The 16365-nt window shown below is 62.4% G+C and overlaps 1 protein-coding gene across 5 annotated transcripts in view; it reads right to left on the minus strand.

Moving 5' to 3' along the window:
- Window positions 1-628: 628 nt before the first annotated feature.
- Window positions 629-16365, minus strand: part of KIRREL1 (kirre like nephrin family adhesion molecule 1) — a 100010-nt gene continuing 84273 nt past the window's right edge. For 2 of the 5 annotated variants that reach the window (XM_043568591.1, XM_043568593.1), the window contains exons 4-15: window positions 14077-14234; window positions 12175-12325; window positions 11104-11209; window positions 10822-10970; window positions 10518-10645; window positions 9785-9959; window positions 9597-9697; window positions 8285-8483; window positions 7056-7163; window positions 6782-6921; window positions 6129-6206; window positions 629-6019 (exon numbers count right to left, since the gene is read on the minus strand). In XM_043568591.1, the coding sequence (XP_043424526.1) occupies window positions 5543-6019; window positions 6129-6206; window positions 6782-6921; window positions 7056-7163; window positions 8285-8483; window positions 9597-9697; window positions 9785-9959; window positions 10518-10645; window positions 10822-10970; window positions 11104-11209; window positions 12175-12325; window positions 14077-14234 (1970 nt within the window). In that variant the 3' untranslated portion in view covers window positions 629-5542. The remainder of the gene's footprint in view (window positions 6020-6128; window positions 6207-6781; window positions 6922-7055; window positions 7164-8284; window positions 8484-9596; window positions 9698-9784; window positions 9960-10517; window positions 10646-10821; window positions 10971-11103; window positions 11210-12174; window positions 12326-14076; window positions 14235-16365) is intronic. The other 3 variants (XM_043568592.1, XM_043568594.1, XM_043568595.1) reach the window with 3 other exon arrangements.

Consider the following 16365-nt stretch of genomic DNA (forward strand, 5'->3'; position numbering starts at 1 on the left):
GCCTGCTTGGGACCCTCTCTCTCCCTCTCTCTCTGTGCCCTTCCCCCACTCTCTCGCTCTCAAAATAAATAAACTTTAAAAAAAAAAAAACACATTATCTGAAAGCGACCTTTTTTCTCCCTGTGATCTTCAAAGGCTCCAGGGAAGCGTGCAGAGTGAAACCCTCACGAAGGCCACTAGACAGCAGTATTGTGAATTTCCCAGTGGGATGGCCGCGTGTGGGCCTCCAGGCACCTGCTCACACCTCCTCACTCCCAGCCAGAGGCCGCAGGCCTGGTAACTTCGCTCTTTACCCAAAGCTCTGTTCCTTCAGGATCTGGACCCCAGGTCCAGTCACCCCCTTTCCTGCCCCGCGATCGGACTTAGCACCAGACTTTCAGGTGCAGTGTTCCCACGGCCCGGCCCCCCAGCTGTCTGCACGCCCCCCGCAAACTGCCCGCCTTACCAGGTCTCAGGATCTCGCTACAGCCACAAACATAAATGATGGCCCGCAGACGACACAAATGCCTCGGCTCCGCGGTCTCAGCCCAGTCTCTCACCTTTTCCCCAAATCTGACCATTTCACCCCAAATCTGGCAAGCTCTTAGGTAGCTAAAGCTGCTCGTGCACTGAATAACACAAAACACGGTACTTTTTAAAACATTTATATTTATATATATAAAAAAATTAAATATATATAATATATAGTGTGTTTGAGACTAAAAATATAGTACATAATATTTAAAAAAAAGGAAAATGAAAACAGGCAGAATAGGAAAAGGCGTGAGGACACACAGACACATTGCTAAAAACCTACGATGGTCTGTCCTAACAAAAATAATATTTTTTTTTCCTCTTGTCTTGTCATCATGGATCCATTTATTATCGGGGTCTGGGAGCAGAAAACTCAACTCGAGCCAGAAACGCAGGCTGGGACCCCAAGGGCGGACAGGGTGGACAACCCGACCACCGGGGCCCCAGGCGCCTCTGGGCCAGCACGGAACAGCCAGGCCTCCGGGGTCACGGCTGCTACAAGGTGGTGTCGAGCGTGACTGAACCGGCAGCTTGGCTGCTCTCTCCCCAGGGAGGGGTATTCTGGGGGGGGGGGGGGGCAGCATCTGATCTCCAGAAGCACGTAGGTGGCCCCATGGCCCACCAACCCTCGAAAAGGCCAGTGGTCACGGCCAGCGAAAAGCCAGGAGCAGGGGCAGGAGGCTGGCGGGAATGTGATAGTTCTATGCAAATGGACTTGCTATTATTATTCATTATTATTATTTTCACCGTTATTATTTCTAAGGGCAGGCTTGTACCAGAACCGCCCATATGGCCTGTGGCTTCTGCGCAGCAATGATTTCTCCAGGGACGGGGCCTGGAGCTCCCTCACAGTGATGCAAGAAAACGGGAACCTGCCCTCCCCCACCCCCCCACTCTCTGGACCCTCCCAGGGGGCCACACACATCTCCGCCCTTGCCACGAGGAGCCAGAGGCGGGAGAGCAGGCCAACGAGGCTGGCCTCCGGGAGAGGACAGAGACTATGGGGGATGGCGGGAGGTAGGGGAAGGCAGGGACAAGGAAGTGGGGTATTTAAATGCGAGTTTTATAGCCTCTTCACAAAAATAAATGTCTTTCCAGTTGTGCCCCTTGGTCTGTGCGCATCAGTGTCCCACGGCCATCTCCCTGCTGGTCATGCTGAGTCAGGAGCTACACGGATGCCTTCCAGGGGCCTCCCTCACGAGGGCCTGCAGGGGCGCAGGGTGGTGACCCTCTCAGGACAGACCTGAGCTAACGTGGCAGAGAAGCCAGGGTTTCCGGGGCTGGGGCGGCCGAGGAGTGCAGTGTCCACGGACGGAAGCGTCCACACAGCAAGGAGCGAGGCAGTGACTGAGCCAGTTCGGTCCCGCTGGGGGCTGGGTTTTGATGTGGTTTTCTTACCACCTGGCCGACCACTGGATTCCTCACTAAGGAGCCCAGGACCTGTGGCTCCTGACCGAGCGTGGGGGCAAAGAGGGGCTCCAGGACAGGGGTCAAGACGACCTTTTCCATCCCAGGGCTGGCGTTCCGGGGAACACCACTCCGTCCCCTGTGGCTCTCCTTCCTGACCTCCCGAGGACTCTGGGGCTGGGCTTAGACGGATCCGGGATTTGGGGTGCAGGCTGGGCCCCCCCCCCATGAGGAAAGAGACCGCGGCTCAGCCGGAATCACAAGAACCTCTTCGAGCTCCAGAGTTTACGTTAAAGCTGCTCTACCTGCCTCTATTGGCTGACCTCCTACCCGCCGCTTCACAGACGGGCTGGCCGAGCTCACGCCTCCCCCTGCGGCTCAAGATACCTGGGCCCAGAGGTTTCACCCCGCTCAGCGAGAGCGAGGCAGCATCCCTGGCTCCTGAGGACGGGGTTGGGGGTGGCTGCTCTCACTCTCCCCGAGTCAAAGCTGCCTGGAACCAGGGCACCAAGGAAAGAAAGTCCCCATGCCCTGCCCTAGACCGGCAGGTGGCTTTGCCAAACCGGCAGCATTCCGAGTGGGTCCCCAACCATGAGCGGCCGTTCCCAACGGTCAGAGGATACCCCCCACACCAATGTCACCGAGGCTTAGGGTATGCTTTGCTGCCATTTGAGATCCAGGGGACCCTGATGGAAACTCATTCACGACACTTCCAACAAGAGGCCCACAGTACAAGCTTTTTTTCAAGAGAGAATCTTCTACTCCCCATCCCTCCCCGGCTCACTTACTTTTTCCAGCTCCTTACAAGGGGTGGCTGGGCCCTTCACCTCACCAAACGAATACAGCAAGAAGAGAATAATTCTAGGGTTGTGCAATCCGCCCCCCTACTTTTAAGGCCAGAAAATCGGGGGCAATAAATGTAAAGAGGTTAGGCCAAGGTCACTCAGTCAATGGCAGCTTCAGAACAGGGTCCCAAGTGTCCTGACCCCTAGTGCGGTGCTCTCCCACCAAAACGAGAATGTGAAAGGGGATCAGGATCGCCAAGGTGACCACGTCAAGTACTCAGGCACCCTGCTGGAGGGCCCCCGCCTCAGACAGCAAAGCTCTATGTTCAAGGAAGGGCACCTTCAGCTCCCCAGAAAAGCAATCCCATTAAGCCCAACAGGCAGGCCCAAATTCAGATTGTGATCAGACCAGCGTGCAAGTTGCAGAGGCGGAGAGGGCCTGGGTTGCTGGTGTCTCTCTGTGCCTTGCACCGTGCAAACTCAACACCCGGGAGGCCCTGGTTCATGTGTTAAAGAACAGAGAACGGTGAGTGGCTGTGAACAAGCTTCTGAAAACTAATGGTCCCTGTAGCGTCAGCTGAGTTAGCTAGTGACCTTGGGCCCCTCCTCTCCATCATTTCAACAGAATGGGCCCAGCACTAAAACCAAAAAGGAGGAAACAGAGTGTGGCCAAAACCCAAACACAACGGAGCATTTCTTGGAATATCCCTAAAGTTTAAAAAGCCATTGCCATCTTTAGACTTTGTTTGCATCATGAATGGCTTGTGTTTCTGCAAAGAGAATCAAAATACGTGCGAAATCATCTGCACAGGAACCCGCATCCTTAACAGATCTTCTCGCGTGGCTCACGTAGGACTCTGTGGGGAGGTGTCAGACCCCACGGGGAGGGGACAGAATACAGCTGGAGCCCGGACAAGGCCCCCAGCCGGCAAAGAGCCACCCAGGATTTGCCCCTGCTGCAGCCGAGGGGGACACGGAGGCAGCCTGCTACACAGGAACTGAGCCACTTTCTTCCTGGGCGTTAGCTGGTCCCCACCAGCAGGGACGGTGAGGAATGTCACCCCACAGACCCATCCGCAAAGGTGGCGATGGCCCGTGGCTGATGAGCATGTAACTCATTAAAACAAACATGACTAATGAGCGGTGACCGCGAGAAAGGGCAAAGCGCGTTCTGGGGATCGCCCCAGAGGCCCCGCCCGTCGGGAGAAGGGGAGGCCGGGGGCGGGGGCACAGTTCTCTTTGGTCAGAAGGTGGTGGCTGTGAATGGCCATGTGGAATGCGTGTGTGGGAACAGCATGGGCATGACAGCCTGCAGTGCCCTCCCTGTGCTACCTTACTGGGTCAGCCCTTCCTTCCTCTCCAGGTCCCTCACCTGCCGCCCCCCTCCCCACGTTCTGCAACACCTGACGGTGTCTCTGGGGCTCGCAGCACCTGTCCCCTGTGGCCACCCACACAGGGCTGGTCAACCAAAGCTGGACACTCAAGGCACTGAAAGTGGAAGAAGGAATCTGATTGGTCCAAGGGAAAAAAAAAAAAAAGACACTTAACAAGCCAAAACCTGTCGACGGTTCGGTGCCCCCAGAGGGTGGCCTCTCTGGCCAGCTAGCTGGTGGGCAGGACAGCGAGTCTGAGAGCCAGGCCCCCTCCCTAAACCTGTCAGAGCCCGCTGGCGACAGGTCTTACCACCTGAATGTTTAAAAATGGATTCAAAGTGCTTGGAAATTGAGAGTAATGGACGGTGTTGGGAATCTGGTGAGCAGGTGCCCCCTTTCCTTCCCATTGGGACTTGGGGTGGGGGAATCCCTACAGCTTTTAGTTTTTCCTCCCCACATGAGGTTTTTATCGTTTCTGTCGTCGTTGTTGTTGTTGTCTTTGAAAAACAGCCTATAGCATCCCACCCTCATGGCACCAGGCTCAAGAGTTCAAGCCAGGACGCAGGGCCCGCTGGGGAGGGAAGGGGCCCCTCTGGAGGGGACTCTGGAAACTGCTCTGTAGCACACAGCCTTCTTGCTGGTCAAACAGGACATGGGTCCCCACCGTTCTTGTCTCCACCACGACCCTGACCTCTCTGGCTGGCCCTGCACGGAGGGGCAAGGAGGAGGGCGCTACTGGAGAAACGCGGGTCCTGCGAAGGCTGACACACAGGTGTCCACGGGGAGCAGCCGGAAGGCTGGCACTTGCGTTCGGCTCAGCCGAATGAGGGCTGGGTCTGAACTCGGCGCCAGGGCTGCGGAGTGCACAGCCGCAAGAAACCCACCAAAGCCTTCCGCAGTCCCCCGGAAGGAGGGACGCTGCCAGGGTACGAGTGCAGAGAGCAGAGGGGCCGGCCAGGCTGTCCCGTTCCCACCCGTCTGGGCCAGAGCCACCCCACCCCACCCCACCCCACGCCGCGTGTCCCCTCGGCCCAGGCCTGCTCATCCTCACACGGCCCTGTCCGCTCAGGGGAGCCGAGAGGTGGGGGGGGGGGGGGGGGGTGTGTGTGGGGTGGGGTGGGGACAGAATGGGAATGCTAAAAAGTGCCCCCCTCGGCTCTCCACCACCTCCGCTTCCCTGGCCCACCCCGCGCCGGGGTCAGGCGAGAGCACAGGTCAGAAGACACACGTCCTCCCGAAGAAGAGGGAAGGGCAGGCCCAGGAGGCTGGGGCATGCACAGAGCACCATCCTCGGGAGGGGGTGTTTCCGGGAGACCTGCTCCCCACCTGCCCCGGGCGGCGGCAGGCCGGTCCGGGCCCCGCAGCCCCCGCAGCGACGCGCAACGCCCCTGAATATCAGGGAACGGCCGGGAGAGCCTCGTCCTCTGCCCCGCAGAGGCGCCCCCGCTCGGTGGCGCTCCGGGCCTACACGTGAGTCTGCATGCGCTGCTGGAACCGCTGGCCGTAGTCCGCGTGCTGGGACGTGTAGGAGAAGCGCGTGGCCGTGGCGTACTTGCCGATGGGGTCGTAAGGCTCGTACGCGGTCCGCTCCAGGCCCGACGGCGGCGCCTGCGGGTAGCCCAGTCGGTAGGTGGGGTAGCCGGCCGCCGCGGGGAAGGGGTGGGGGTTGAACTTGTCGTAGTTCTCGAAGGACAGCGGGCCGGCCGAGTCGGCGCCGGCGGGGGCGGCGGGCCCGGGGGCCGCGGGCTCGGGGCCGAAGTCGGACGCGGGGGCGCGGCCGTAGGAGCTGAGCTGCGCGTAGCCGCTCGAGTGCGAGAGGCGCGAGGCCGGGCGCCCGTCGAAGCGCGCGGGCCCGGGGGCGCGGTAGTCGGCGTAGAGCACGGCCCGCGACGCCGGCCGGTCCTCGTGGGCGCGCACGTTGTAGTAGCCGTTGGTGGGGTCCTGGGGGCGAGGGGCGGGGTGGAGGCGCGGCCCTGGCGCACCTGCTGGGTCCCGCGGGGAGCCCGCGCCCCTCCTCCCACGCCTGCCCGTGCCTGCCCCGCGCGCGCACCTTCATCTCGTACTCCTCCCGCGTGTCCATGGTGTCGCAGCGCAGGTCCTGCTTCAGGTCCACGTCGTCCTTGAAGGACTGCGGAGCGGCAGGGGTGGGCGTCAGCGCCGGGCCGGCATCGCCCCCCTGCGGAGCCCGCCCCAGGCCCAGCCCCCGCCCCCCCCCCCCCCCCCCCCCCCCGGTGGCTGGCAGGGTCTGGGGTCGGAAGGCCAGGAGAGGGCGTGGGCCCCTGGTCCTTGTCGCTGACGCACAGTGACCTTGGGAGTGTGGCAGCCCCTCTCAGGACTGTCTCCTCATCGGAGCAGGGGGGCGAGTTGGACCGGAAAACTTCCAGGGGTTTCCAGCCCTGTGCGGGAAGGGTGCGGCGAAGCGGGCACCCACGGAGGGCCGCCCCCGCCTGTGCTGCCCTGGAGGGAGACCCGCTGGGCAGAGCACGTGCGCGCGCAGGTTCGTGGGTACACGCATGAGCGTTTGTGCGCCTGTGTACTCGCGTGAGCGCGTGTGTGTGTGTGGGCGGGGGGGGGGGGGGTGGCAGGACCAAGGCAGGCTGACAAAGGGGGGACAGAGGGGAGGTGGTTAGTAGAGCTGGGGGCGGGGATGGAGGTCCCGAGAACGTGAACAGGGGAGTGGGCCAGGAGGAGCAGGACCCTCACCGAATAGATGGCCTTCATGACCCGAGTCGCAGTGGACACGCTGGCGGTATCGTCCTCCCGGTCGGAATGCATCGTGAGTGGCTCGCGGTTCACCGTCTCCACCTTGATGTCCAGCTTCCTCAGGGTCACGTCCTTGCGACCTGGGGACAGGGAGGGGCGGCCCTGGACACGTTCTGCCAGCCCCTGCAGACCAACCCGCTGGCCGCGCCTCGGGTCTGCCTGCGCCGGAGGCGGGGAGGCGGGGAGCTCTGGGCGGTGGGAGGCCCCTACTCACTGCCTTTGCGGCGGCGATAGAGGAAGAACGCCAAGGCGATGAAGGAGAAGGTCAGCAGGATGCCCGCTCCGATGGTGGCCCCGGCGATGATGCCCACGGGCAGCACCTCTTCAGAGGGAAAGACAGGCGAGGGTGAGGCTGGCAGCTCGTGGGGACCTGAGGCCCGGCACCACGAACTCCGCCCGCATCCAGGGACGCAGAGGGCACACTGTCTGCTTCAAGCCCGGGAGTTTGAGAGGAAGGTCTGCGTTGTGTCCGGGTTCAGGCCCAAGCTCCGGCTTGGTGAGTTGGGGGCACAGCCATGTGTCATCCCCGCAGTGTGGCACAACGTGACCCTGGCCCTGGCGGTCGGTCCGTCCCTGCCCTGCAGCCCGTGCGCCTGTGAGGTTTGGCCTCTGCTTCCTGGGCTGGGCTGCTCTTGAGGCCAGCTGTCGCCTCCCGATCTGTCACCGCCTTCCCCCCCCCCCCACCATTGTCAGGGTGGCATGGGCACCTACCCTCCCAGGGCTCCCACGGTTCTCCTTGGCTCCCCCGCTCCCCAGAGTTGAGGATCCAGGGAGCCCCCCTCGGGCTTTCTCTCCCTGCCTGGGGGTCCTGGATGGATCAGATCTGCAGGGAGCTCTTCCCCTCCTCGATGGGTGGGTTCCGCCTTCCTCCCGCTGCTCCGTTCTTCCCCACTGACCCCTTGCCGGCACCCTCAGCTGAGACACACCTGATGGGAGGCCCAGCTTTTCCTCCTCAGACTTCAGAGCTTCCGGAAAAGTCAAAGGCAGTGCCCCCTTTGACATGCAAAGTGTCTTATGGGCGGAAGGATTCTCGAAGAGGTGGGGAACCACACCCTACTACTGGGCACCTCCTACGTGCCCAGTGTTTTACACACACGTGTCATTTAATCCTAAGGACGACCCAGTGAGGTCGGTGGTATTATGCCCTTTCACAAAGCATTTGATTGCCCTCCTGAAAAACCATTCTACTCTGAGCACTGCTCCATGGAACCAAAAGCTCCGGGAGGGCAAGGCCTGTGTCTTGTCACATGCATCCCTGTAGCCCTTAGCACAGGCTGGGTGCAGCGTGGATGCTCAATGAATGTTTAAAAAAGGGAGTGGCTGTCCCCAGCTGAGCGGAGGGCGGGCCCGGGAGAGCTTTCTCCCCACGAGACCCACTGGGGGAGAGTAGACGGAGCCCCCCCCGCCCCGGCCCCGGCTGCCCTGCGCCCTGGCCACGGTCACCTCGCTCCTCCAGCTGGATGATGGCCGTGCCCGGCCCGAAGCTGTTCCAGGCCGTGCAGTTGTAGTGTGTCTGAAAGTCGGCCTCCATGACGTTGTTGATGGTGAGTGTGGACAGCACTCCGCTGCCCGAGTTGGTCCTCTCCACCGTGTAGCGCTCCAGCGTCCCCACCTCCAGGAAGTTTTCCTTCCATGCCCAGGCCTGGGGTGGGGAGGGCAGGCGGTGAGAAGGAAGGGGCAGGCGGCAGAAACACCCGACCCGGGCTCCAGGCACCCTCGCCCCATGAGCCCTGTGCGTCCCTAGGCCCAGCCCAGCTCTCGCCCTGCAACAAACACCAGTTCACCCTGTTGCCTGGAACCTTGGCCTGGAACCTCCAGCCTAGGAGGAAAGTGGCTCTGGACATGATGGAGATGTATGCCGGGAACATTTGGACATGCCCAGGGACGTTCTTTAAAGTGCAGATTCTTGGGGCTTAACTCCTAACTATGAATCTCCAAGGGAGAGATCCAGGAGTCTCTATCTTCATAACCATCCCACGGACGCAGGTGCGGCTGGGCCGATGAACCGCTCTTTTGCCCAGACCCTTATAACGGGGAGGATCACTCGCCCAGGAGAGGGTATCCCCAGGCTCCTCCCTCCCTGACCTCCCAGCTCGGGGCACCCCCCCCTCACCCCGGGTCCCCTCCCTGAATGGAGCCCGAGGGAAGGGGAACCACTGAGCACTGGCTCCTTTCCAGGGATCAATCCTCCCAGCTCTGCGAGGAAAGCCCCCGGGAGCAGAGCCGCCGGCTGCCCAGGCGGCCGTGGTAATGAAGTGTCCCTGGGCAGCCCTGGAGTTAGCCAAATGGTCATTAAATGTGATGAGGGGTTTGACGGTTAATGGGCATGGAAGGAATTAATGGCTCATGGTGTGGGGAAGAGAAAGGAGGGTGGAGGGGAGCTGGGAGGAGGAGGCAGAAGCAGGGGGCGGAGGGGCAGGGGCCAGGCAGGGCAGGGAGGGGAAGAGGGAGCAGGGAAAAGATGGGAGAGGCCCAGGAAAGGGAAGGGGACGAGGGACAGAGAGCAGCCGGGGCGCCCCGACCTTTCACACCTGTTGCTACAGTCACCTCACAGCCACCCTATCAGGCGAGGACACCGCCCCCGTTTTGAGGATGAGGAACGCGAGGTTGGAAACGCTAAGCACGTGGCTCGGGTGACACGCAACAAGTGAGAGAGGAGGTGGCATCCGAGGGAGGATGGGGGGCAGAGGGACGGAGCTGCGTGGGGAGCTGGCAGCGAAGCAGGTGGCTGGCTGTCCGCGGACCCGGCACTCACAATGCGGTCGGGGGGTGGCGTACTCCCGATGAAACACTCCACTTTGCCACCGTCACCCCTGACGGCATACTGCACCGCCTCGCTGGAGATAATGGGGGGCCCTGCGAGCAGGGAGACGCGGTCAGGGCCGGCCGAACACGGCGGCACCTGCCCGCCCAGGCCCAGCCCCAGCCCCGAGGGCCGCTCACCGTTCACGTAGAGGGGCACCTCCCTCTCGGCCACTCCGATCCGAGGCACGATGGCCCGGCAGGTGTAGGTGCCGGCATCGGCCTGGGTCACTGACTTCAACAGCAGTTGGTTGCTGTTACTCAGGACCTGGGCAGAGAGAGCAGCCTCGGGTGGGGAGCCGTGGGGCCTGGGCCCCTGGGTCCGGGTGGGGCCCCGCATTGGAGGCATTGGAAAGAAAGCGGGAAGGGCCACAAGTGAATTCCCAGAAGGGAAAAGGGTGCGTTCCCTGACTCTCAACGGGGCCTCGCGGGCTGCGGTGGTTTTACAGAGGACGCAGCCTCTCGGGTGGTCTGTTCTAGGGCTTTTCCCGCCAAACAAGGTAGGAGGTTTCACCCTGGAACCCCCGTTCTGCGATCGTGGCCCGAACTATCTAACGCAGGTGTCCGTAGAGCTGCAGGGCTCAACCTCCCCACCCTCCTGTGTAGGTCCAGCCACCAGATCTCCTCCCCAGCACAGGTCCGTGTGTCCCTCCCACGGCCACCGAACCGGCCAGCTGTTCTGCAGGGAGAAGTGGGTCTTGATCTCAAGCACTGGCCTCCTCCTCCCCCAAACCCCAGGACCCTAGAAGCACTCTGGCTTCGACTCCAAAAGCACTGTTGCCCTCCCCTTGCCCCAACCCTGCTCTCCCGCCAGAGCCAGAGTCCTCCCCCCCCAGCCAACCCCAGCACTCAAGACAGGCAGCAGGCGTCTTACCATGTTGGAATCCTTTTTGGTCCAGGTGAGGGTGAGGGGCGGATTCCCCACCCAGACACAGGTGAGGGTCACATCAGAGCCAATATCTGTGGTCGTGGGCTTGGGGTCAACCACGATCCGGGGGGCAACTGCGTACAAGGGAACACTAGTGAGGGTCTCAGTCTCATCGGGGGTCAGCTCTAACCGATCCTGTCTCCCTTCTGCTGCCCTCCCTCCTCCCCATGCCCGTTCCCGCTCCCCACCCCCACCCCCACCCGGACCCTTTAAAGGCCCTCGATCCAGCCCCGCCCTTGCGGCTGCTCACAGTGGACGTTTACTAAGGTGCTGACGTTGGTGCTTCCCACTTTATTGTGAACCTCACAGGACACAGGCTCCGTGAAGAAGGAGTAGTCGACGTTTGTCTGATAGCGACTCTCGTGTGCATCTTCAATCAAGAAGCCCCCCTTGGCCCACCTGGGGAGATGGCAAACAGGGCCGGGATCAGGGCTCGGGGCCCGGTCCGCCACGTCCAGCGGCACTACCCCAACCCCCGGCACCCCCCCCCCCACTCCAGGCCCAGGGTGCCCCCAGCCCCCACGCCTTGCACCTGTAGCCCAGGATCTCGGGGTTGGCTGTGGCCTGGCACGTGAAGACGACGCGCTCGCCCTCCTGTACCGTCTGTGGCTCAATGGACAGGGTCACCGTGGGAGGGTCTGCAAAGCAGGGGACGGGAAGGGGCTTTTCTGTCCCTCAAGCTTCTTTCTCTCTCTAACACACACACCCAGCCTTCCCCACTGTGCGGAGACCTGGGGGTCGGAGGTCACGTCGCATCAGCTCCAATAAATAAGCCACCTCCCTCACCTTTACCCCGTGGAGCCTCCAGGGGGCCGGCCAGGGTGCGGGACCCAGGCTGCCACTGAAGGGACAATTAGGGGATGTAATGGTGCATTGTGGCCACGAGGCGTCAGGGTGGCCCCGCGTGGCTCCCTCAAAGGGGTGGGGGAGGGGCGCCTCCAATCCTTGCCCAGTTCCCTCCCTCCTGTGGGCGGAGGGACCCCGCGCTGAGCATCCCCTGAGTAGCAGCCTGCATTTGGGGATAATCTGACACTATCATTTAAGCGCCCTCCCCCCCCCCAGCCCCAAGAGGCAGGAACGGGTCCAAAGTCCCTTCTCTGAAGCCCATGGGTTGGAATGTGTTTCAGAATTTGGCATCCCCCACAGTCTGGAAAGGGACTGGCATGCACAGACCACGGACTATGTAGGATCCCGCAGGGTCTGGGCAACACCCCACAGTGACGTAGGGGATAGATAAGTGAACTATGAAGAGCCTCAGTTCACGTCTTGCCAGGAAATCGCTTCTAATTTGGAATTTCAGAGAAGCGATTGGAAGTCCGTATTCGATTTTCTTCCAAGTACACAGAATTGGAAACTGAGGCTCGGAGAGATTAAAGCACAGCCCAAGTCACACGCTGGATGAGACCCAGGAGCGGCCTGGCTCGCAGCTGATGCCCCCCCCCCCGACCCTCGGTGCCCACGGCCGCTGGGTGCTCCCGCCGGGGGATCCAGGGGGTGGTGACAGCAAGCATCTGTCCTGGGATCCCCAGAGGATTCCCGACGGGCACCCAAGGCCCCCTCCCCCCACCCCTCCCCCCAGCTCCGCTGTGGGACCCCTGCTCACGGTGCACATCCAGCTCGATGGAAGTCTCCTTGCCGCTCGGGACGGCCTCGTTCACGCTGCGGCAGGTGAACACACGCCCGATGTCCAGGTCTGTGGGGTTAATGAGCAGCTGGCTGATGGTGGTCTCCCTCTTCCCATCCTTCAGCAGCTCCTGGGGCGGGACAGGTGGGAGGCCAGGTCAAGCCAAAGCACCTCCCTGCCTCCGAACACTGTGGTCAGGGTGGCCCGGCCCAGAGACGGGCTTGCGCTGGAGAGGCATGTCAACTTTTACCAGAAGCAGCCTTCAAACCTCCGGCCCCAACCTCTCCCCCAGGTTGGCTTTGGTTTGGTTCTCAATCGATAGACTCCATTTTTTGGAGACGTTTTAAGTTTATAGAACCGAAGAGAAAATGCGGTGAGTCCCCAAAGGCCCTGCCCCCAGACCCCAGAGCTTCCCCTGATGAACGTGATACACGAGGACGCTGCAGGCGTAAGCTGATGAACCCGCGGCCCTGCATCCCTCCTGACGGAAGGCCACGGTTGCCATTGGAGCCCACTGTGTGTGTCCTCCTGCGCCCCGTGGTTCTGAGCCCCATTCCTGGGATTTGTGGAGCGCAGGGCAAGTTCCTCCTCTCTGCAAAGTCTCCGTGGCCATCCCGGCCCTCAGGACCCTCCCAGTCGGTCTGTCCGGCTCTGCTCCGGGCTCACGGATCCTGGCCTGGTAGGTTCTATGCTCCGGGGCTCTACGGCTAGACCGCAGGCCCCTGGAGGGCAGGGAGGGCTCACCGGCTGTCCCACTGGCTCCGTGGTGGCCAACCTGAGGCCCCTGAATGTGGTCACAGGACCCCTAGGGCTGTTTTCCACATTGCAGCTGTCTAAGGGAAACCGGACTGCCTGCCGGCACCGGGCCCTGCGCTTTGACAGCCACACGCACGCCTTTCCCGGGCAGGAGCAGCACCAGTGTGGTTCGCTAGCACTGGCCGCTGCCTTTAGTAAACGTAAGAGGAGAGCTGGACCCCAAGTGGCCATTAACAAATCGGCTTGTTTGGTCGCCAAACTATCTCCAAATAGGTAGCCCTAAAGGAGAAAAATAGCAGGTGTCTTGGTGGTAGAAAGCTAAACACCTGGGAGGCCGAATTCTCCTCGGTCAAGTGGCGAAGCCAAGGCCAGAGAGCGGAGACCTGTCCGAGGTCACACAGCCCGTCGGGGGCAGAGCTAACCCGGTTCCGCCCCCGGGGCCGCCCTGCGCCGCACACAGGCGGGCAGGTGTCCCCCAGGACCCAGCAAAGGGCTAAGCTGTGTGCCCGCAGCTGGCCGAAGGGACCCCACACAGGGGGCGTGGATCCTGATTCCAGCTCCTCCCAGGAGGTCCCTGGGTGGCTTCTCGGTGGCAGCTTCCTCGCTACGCGACGCACAGGCGAGCGCTGCCACGTCAACGCCTCACCCGTGCCACCTGGGTGCACGCACCCACTACAGGCTGAAGGTGGAGGTGTCCAGGGGAGAGCACAGCTGAGCCGTGCTGCCTGCTGGCCGTGTGACCTCGGGCAAGGCAGCGACCTCTCTGACCACCGTGGTGAGTAGGAAAGGACACCTGCCTTACGAAGCTGCGGGGGCTTAAGAGGGACTGTCCCCTAGGAGCTCGGCGTGCACCGTGCCTGCATGCAGTAGGTGCTTAATCCGTGCAGCTGGTGTTACCGGCACTCAGGCTCCACTTGCCATTGACTGCACCCCGAACCTGGCAGCTCCCGCCTGCTCCGTGGCTCTCAGCCTCCCCAACTACGTGGTGAGAGGGCTGGACCAGAACGGCCTCCGAGGTCTCCTCTCATGTCTGTGGCCCCCGAGCCTGGGTCGGGCCCACGTGGGAATGGAAGGCGCCCTGAGGCGGGGGCCGAGGGGCCCGGGAGGGGGCAGGCAGCGTCTCACCGTGCTGGCCACCGCGCCCTCCTGCTGAGTCCCGTCCCGGAACCAGATGATGGTGGCGGCGGGCTTGGCGTTGAAGGCTCGGCACGTGAGGTTGTGTGGCGTGCCCGCTTGCAGCAGGATCACCGGGCCGCCGTCGATCCTGGTGTCCTCTGGGGGGACTGCGGGGCGAGCACAGAAGCCGGTCAGGGCGCGGCCAGCCCCCACCCCTGGAGGCGTCCCTCCCTCTGCATGACCACCCGGTGGCAGGGTGCTGCTGTTCCCGGGGGGCTGCACTCCAGGCCACCGGCCACCTGTTCTTTCCCAGCCCTTGTGGTGGATGGGGGGGGGTGGCCTCAACCAGGGAAGAGCTGGGCACACCCGGGGAAGCCTGGCACGGGAGGGGCTCCTCAATCTGTGCCGTCCCGAGTGCCCTGTGCCCTGGGGTGGCCTGCCGAGCCGGCTCTATCACAGCAGCCTCCCGAGTGGGCCCCCCGCCTCCAGTCCCCCGGCCGTCGACATCCATCACCCCTGGCAGGTTATTTTCTCCAGCGCTGCTAACACTGTGCGACTTCCCTGAGCAGACACCTCCGATGGCCGCCAACTGCCGCGGGCACCGTCACCGGCGTCTCAGCCTGCCTGCCGGTCGGCGTTCCTCCAGCCAGCCCTGCACCCTCCTGCCTCCTCGTCCTCGCCCCTGCCGTCCATTCCCCTGCCACAACCCGCCAGCCAGACTCTGGGTGGTTCCTGACCCAGAGGCGGGGGCTCTGACCTCCTGACCTGCCTGGTGTTTGGATCACGTGGGAGGACGGTCCGGGCCCTCCTCCCAGCCTAAGCTGTCACGCCAGAGAAGCAGGGACCACCCCTTCCAGTGTCACTGGCATTTCTCCTGTCTCCAGCACCTAAGAGCGGCCAGAGCAGGCTCTCGCTAACAACTTAAGGGATCGAATGGATCGGATTCCCGACGCCAAGAAAGAGGGGGTCTCTCTGTGCCCCGTCCCCACAGGCTCCTAAATGCTCAAGCGATCCAATCACATGTTCCTTGAAGGTAGGACGGCCTCTCTCTCCGAAAGCCCGAGGTCCGGCACAGCTCGGTGGACAGCAGGCCCTCGGGGATGTTAGCTGAATGGATGAGGAAGGGACCGAAGAGATCGAGGCAGAATTTCGATTATGATCTTCCCGCTGCACCGCGTTCATCGGGCCAGCGGCGCAAGAGGCCTGTGTTTGCCTTGTGCTGGGAACGACCACCAAGACCCAGGGGGGCTCTTGGGAGACAGCCCTCGAGCGCGGGCCCTGGAGGCCCGTGGAGCCCGGCGGCGGGCAGGGCCGTCCTGGAGGGTAGGAAATGCAGGTCCCGAGCCTGGGAACCGCCTGCAGCCCGTCCGCGTCGTGCACGCAGAGCGGTGGGGACTCCAAGCAGGAGGCCCTGGTCTCCAGCCCCAGCACGTCTGTTTACCTGCCGTGGGATCTTGGCTGAGAGTCTCAGTCTCTTCGCCAGGGGCCCTCGTGAAGGTCACCTGGGGTGCCGGGTCTGGCCTGTAATGTGCGGGGCCCGAGTGACACGTGACATGTGTTCACTCGGCTGCTCGGACGACGGCCAGCTCCCGGCCCGCTGGGGCCCTGGCTCCTCCCCTTTGCTAGCTGCAGGACCCGGGGCTGGGGCCAGACGGGTGCAGGTTTGCAAGCGGGACGGCAAGGAGTTAAAGGTGGAGGGAAACGGATCAAGAGCCACCACTCGGGGTCTGCCGGTCTGCGTGGACCCCTGCAAGGTCACGCCTGCTGTCTCACCCAGGAAGAAGGTCCTGGACGAGCAGAGGCCCTGCACGCCGACACGGGGCACCGTGTCCGGACGCAGGAGCCCCCCGGAGGGAAGGCTTCTCCTCCCATGGGCCCTCCCTTCCCCAGAACGCTGGCAACTTTCCCCTCGTTCAGGGAAAGACCATCCCTCTGTCACTAATCTTTCTCTCCGTTTCTGGGGCAAAGGCAAACAGAGCTGTTGAAGTGTCTGCTCGGCCATCAGTTAGAGGGCACGTGTCCGTGTGCAGGCCTGTTTATGAACACACTGTGACAAATCTGTCCATCAACACGCACGTGTGTGTGTGTGTAAAATTCTAGAAAATAACACTGACACCCTGTGACGTCGGAATGAGATCGTGGATGTGAAGCCAACTGTAAACTGTGGCGTGATCGGCGACATTTCCGCCGTTCGTGGAGCGCCGGCCGACGTGGCAACAGGCCGCGTGCGGGCTGCGGGCAGCCCTCACCACGGGCGTCCTGCGTTAACGCTTCTGCGGTAAATACCAGTAACCCCAA

This window comes from Prionailurus bengalensis, chromosome E4 (assembly GCF_016509475.1).
Source record: "Prionailurus bengalensis isolate Pbe53 chromosome E4, Fcat_Pben_1.1_paternal_pri, whole genome shotgun sequence".
Taxonomy (NCBI): Eukaryota; Metazoa; Chordata; class Mammalia; order Carnivora; family Felidae; genus Prionailurus; species Prionailurus bengalensis.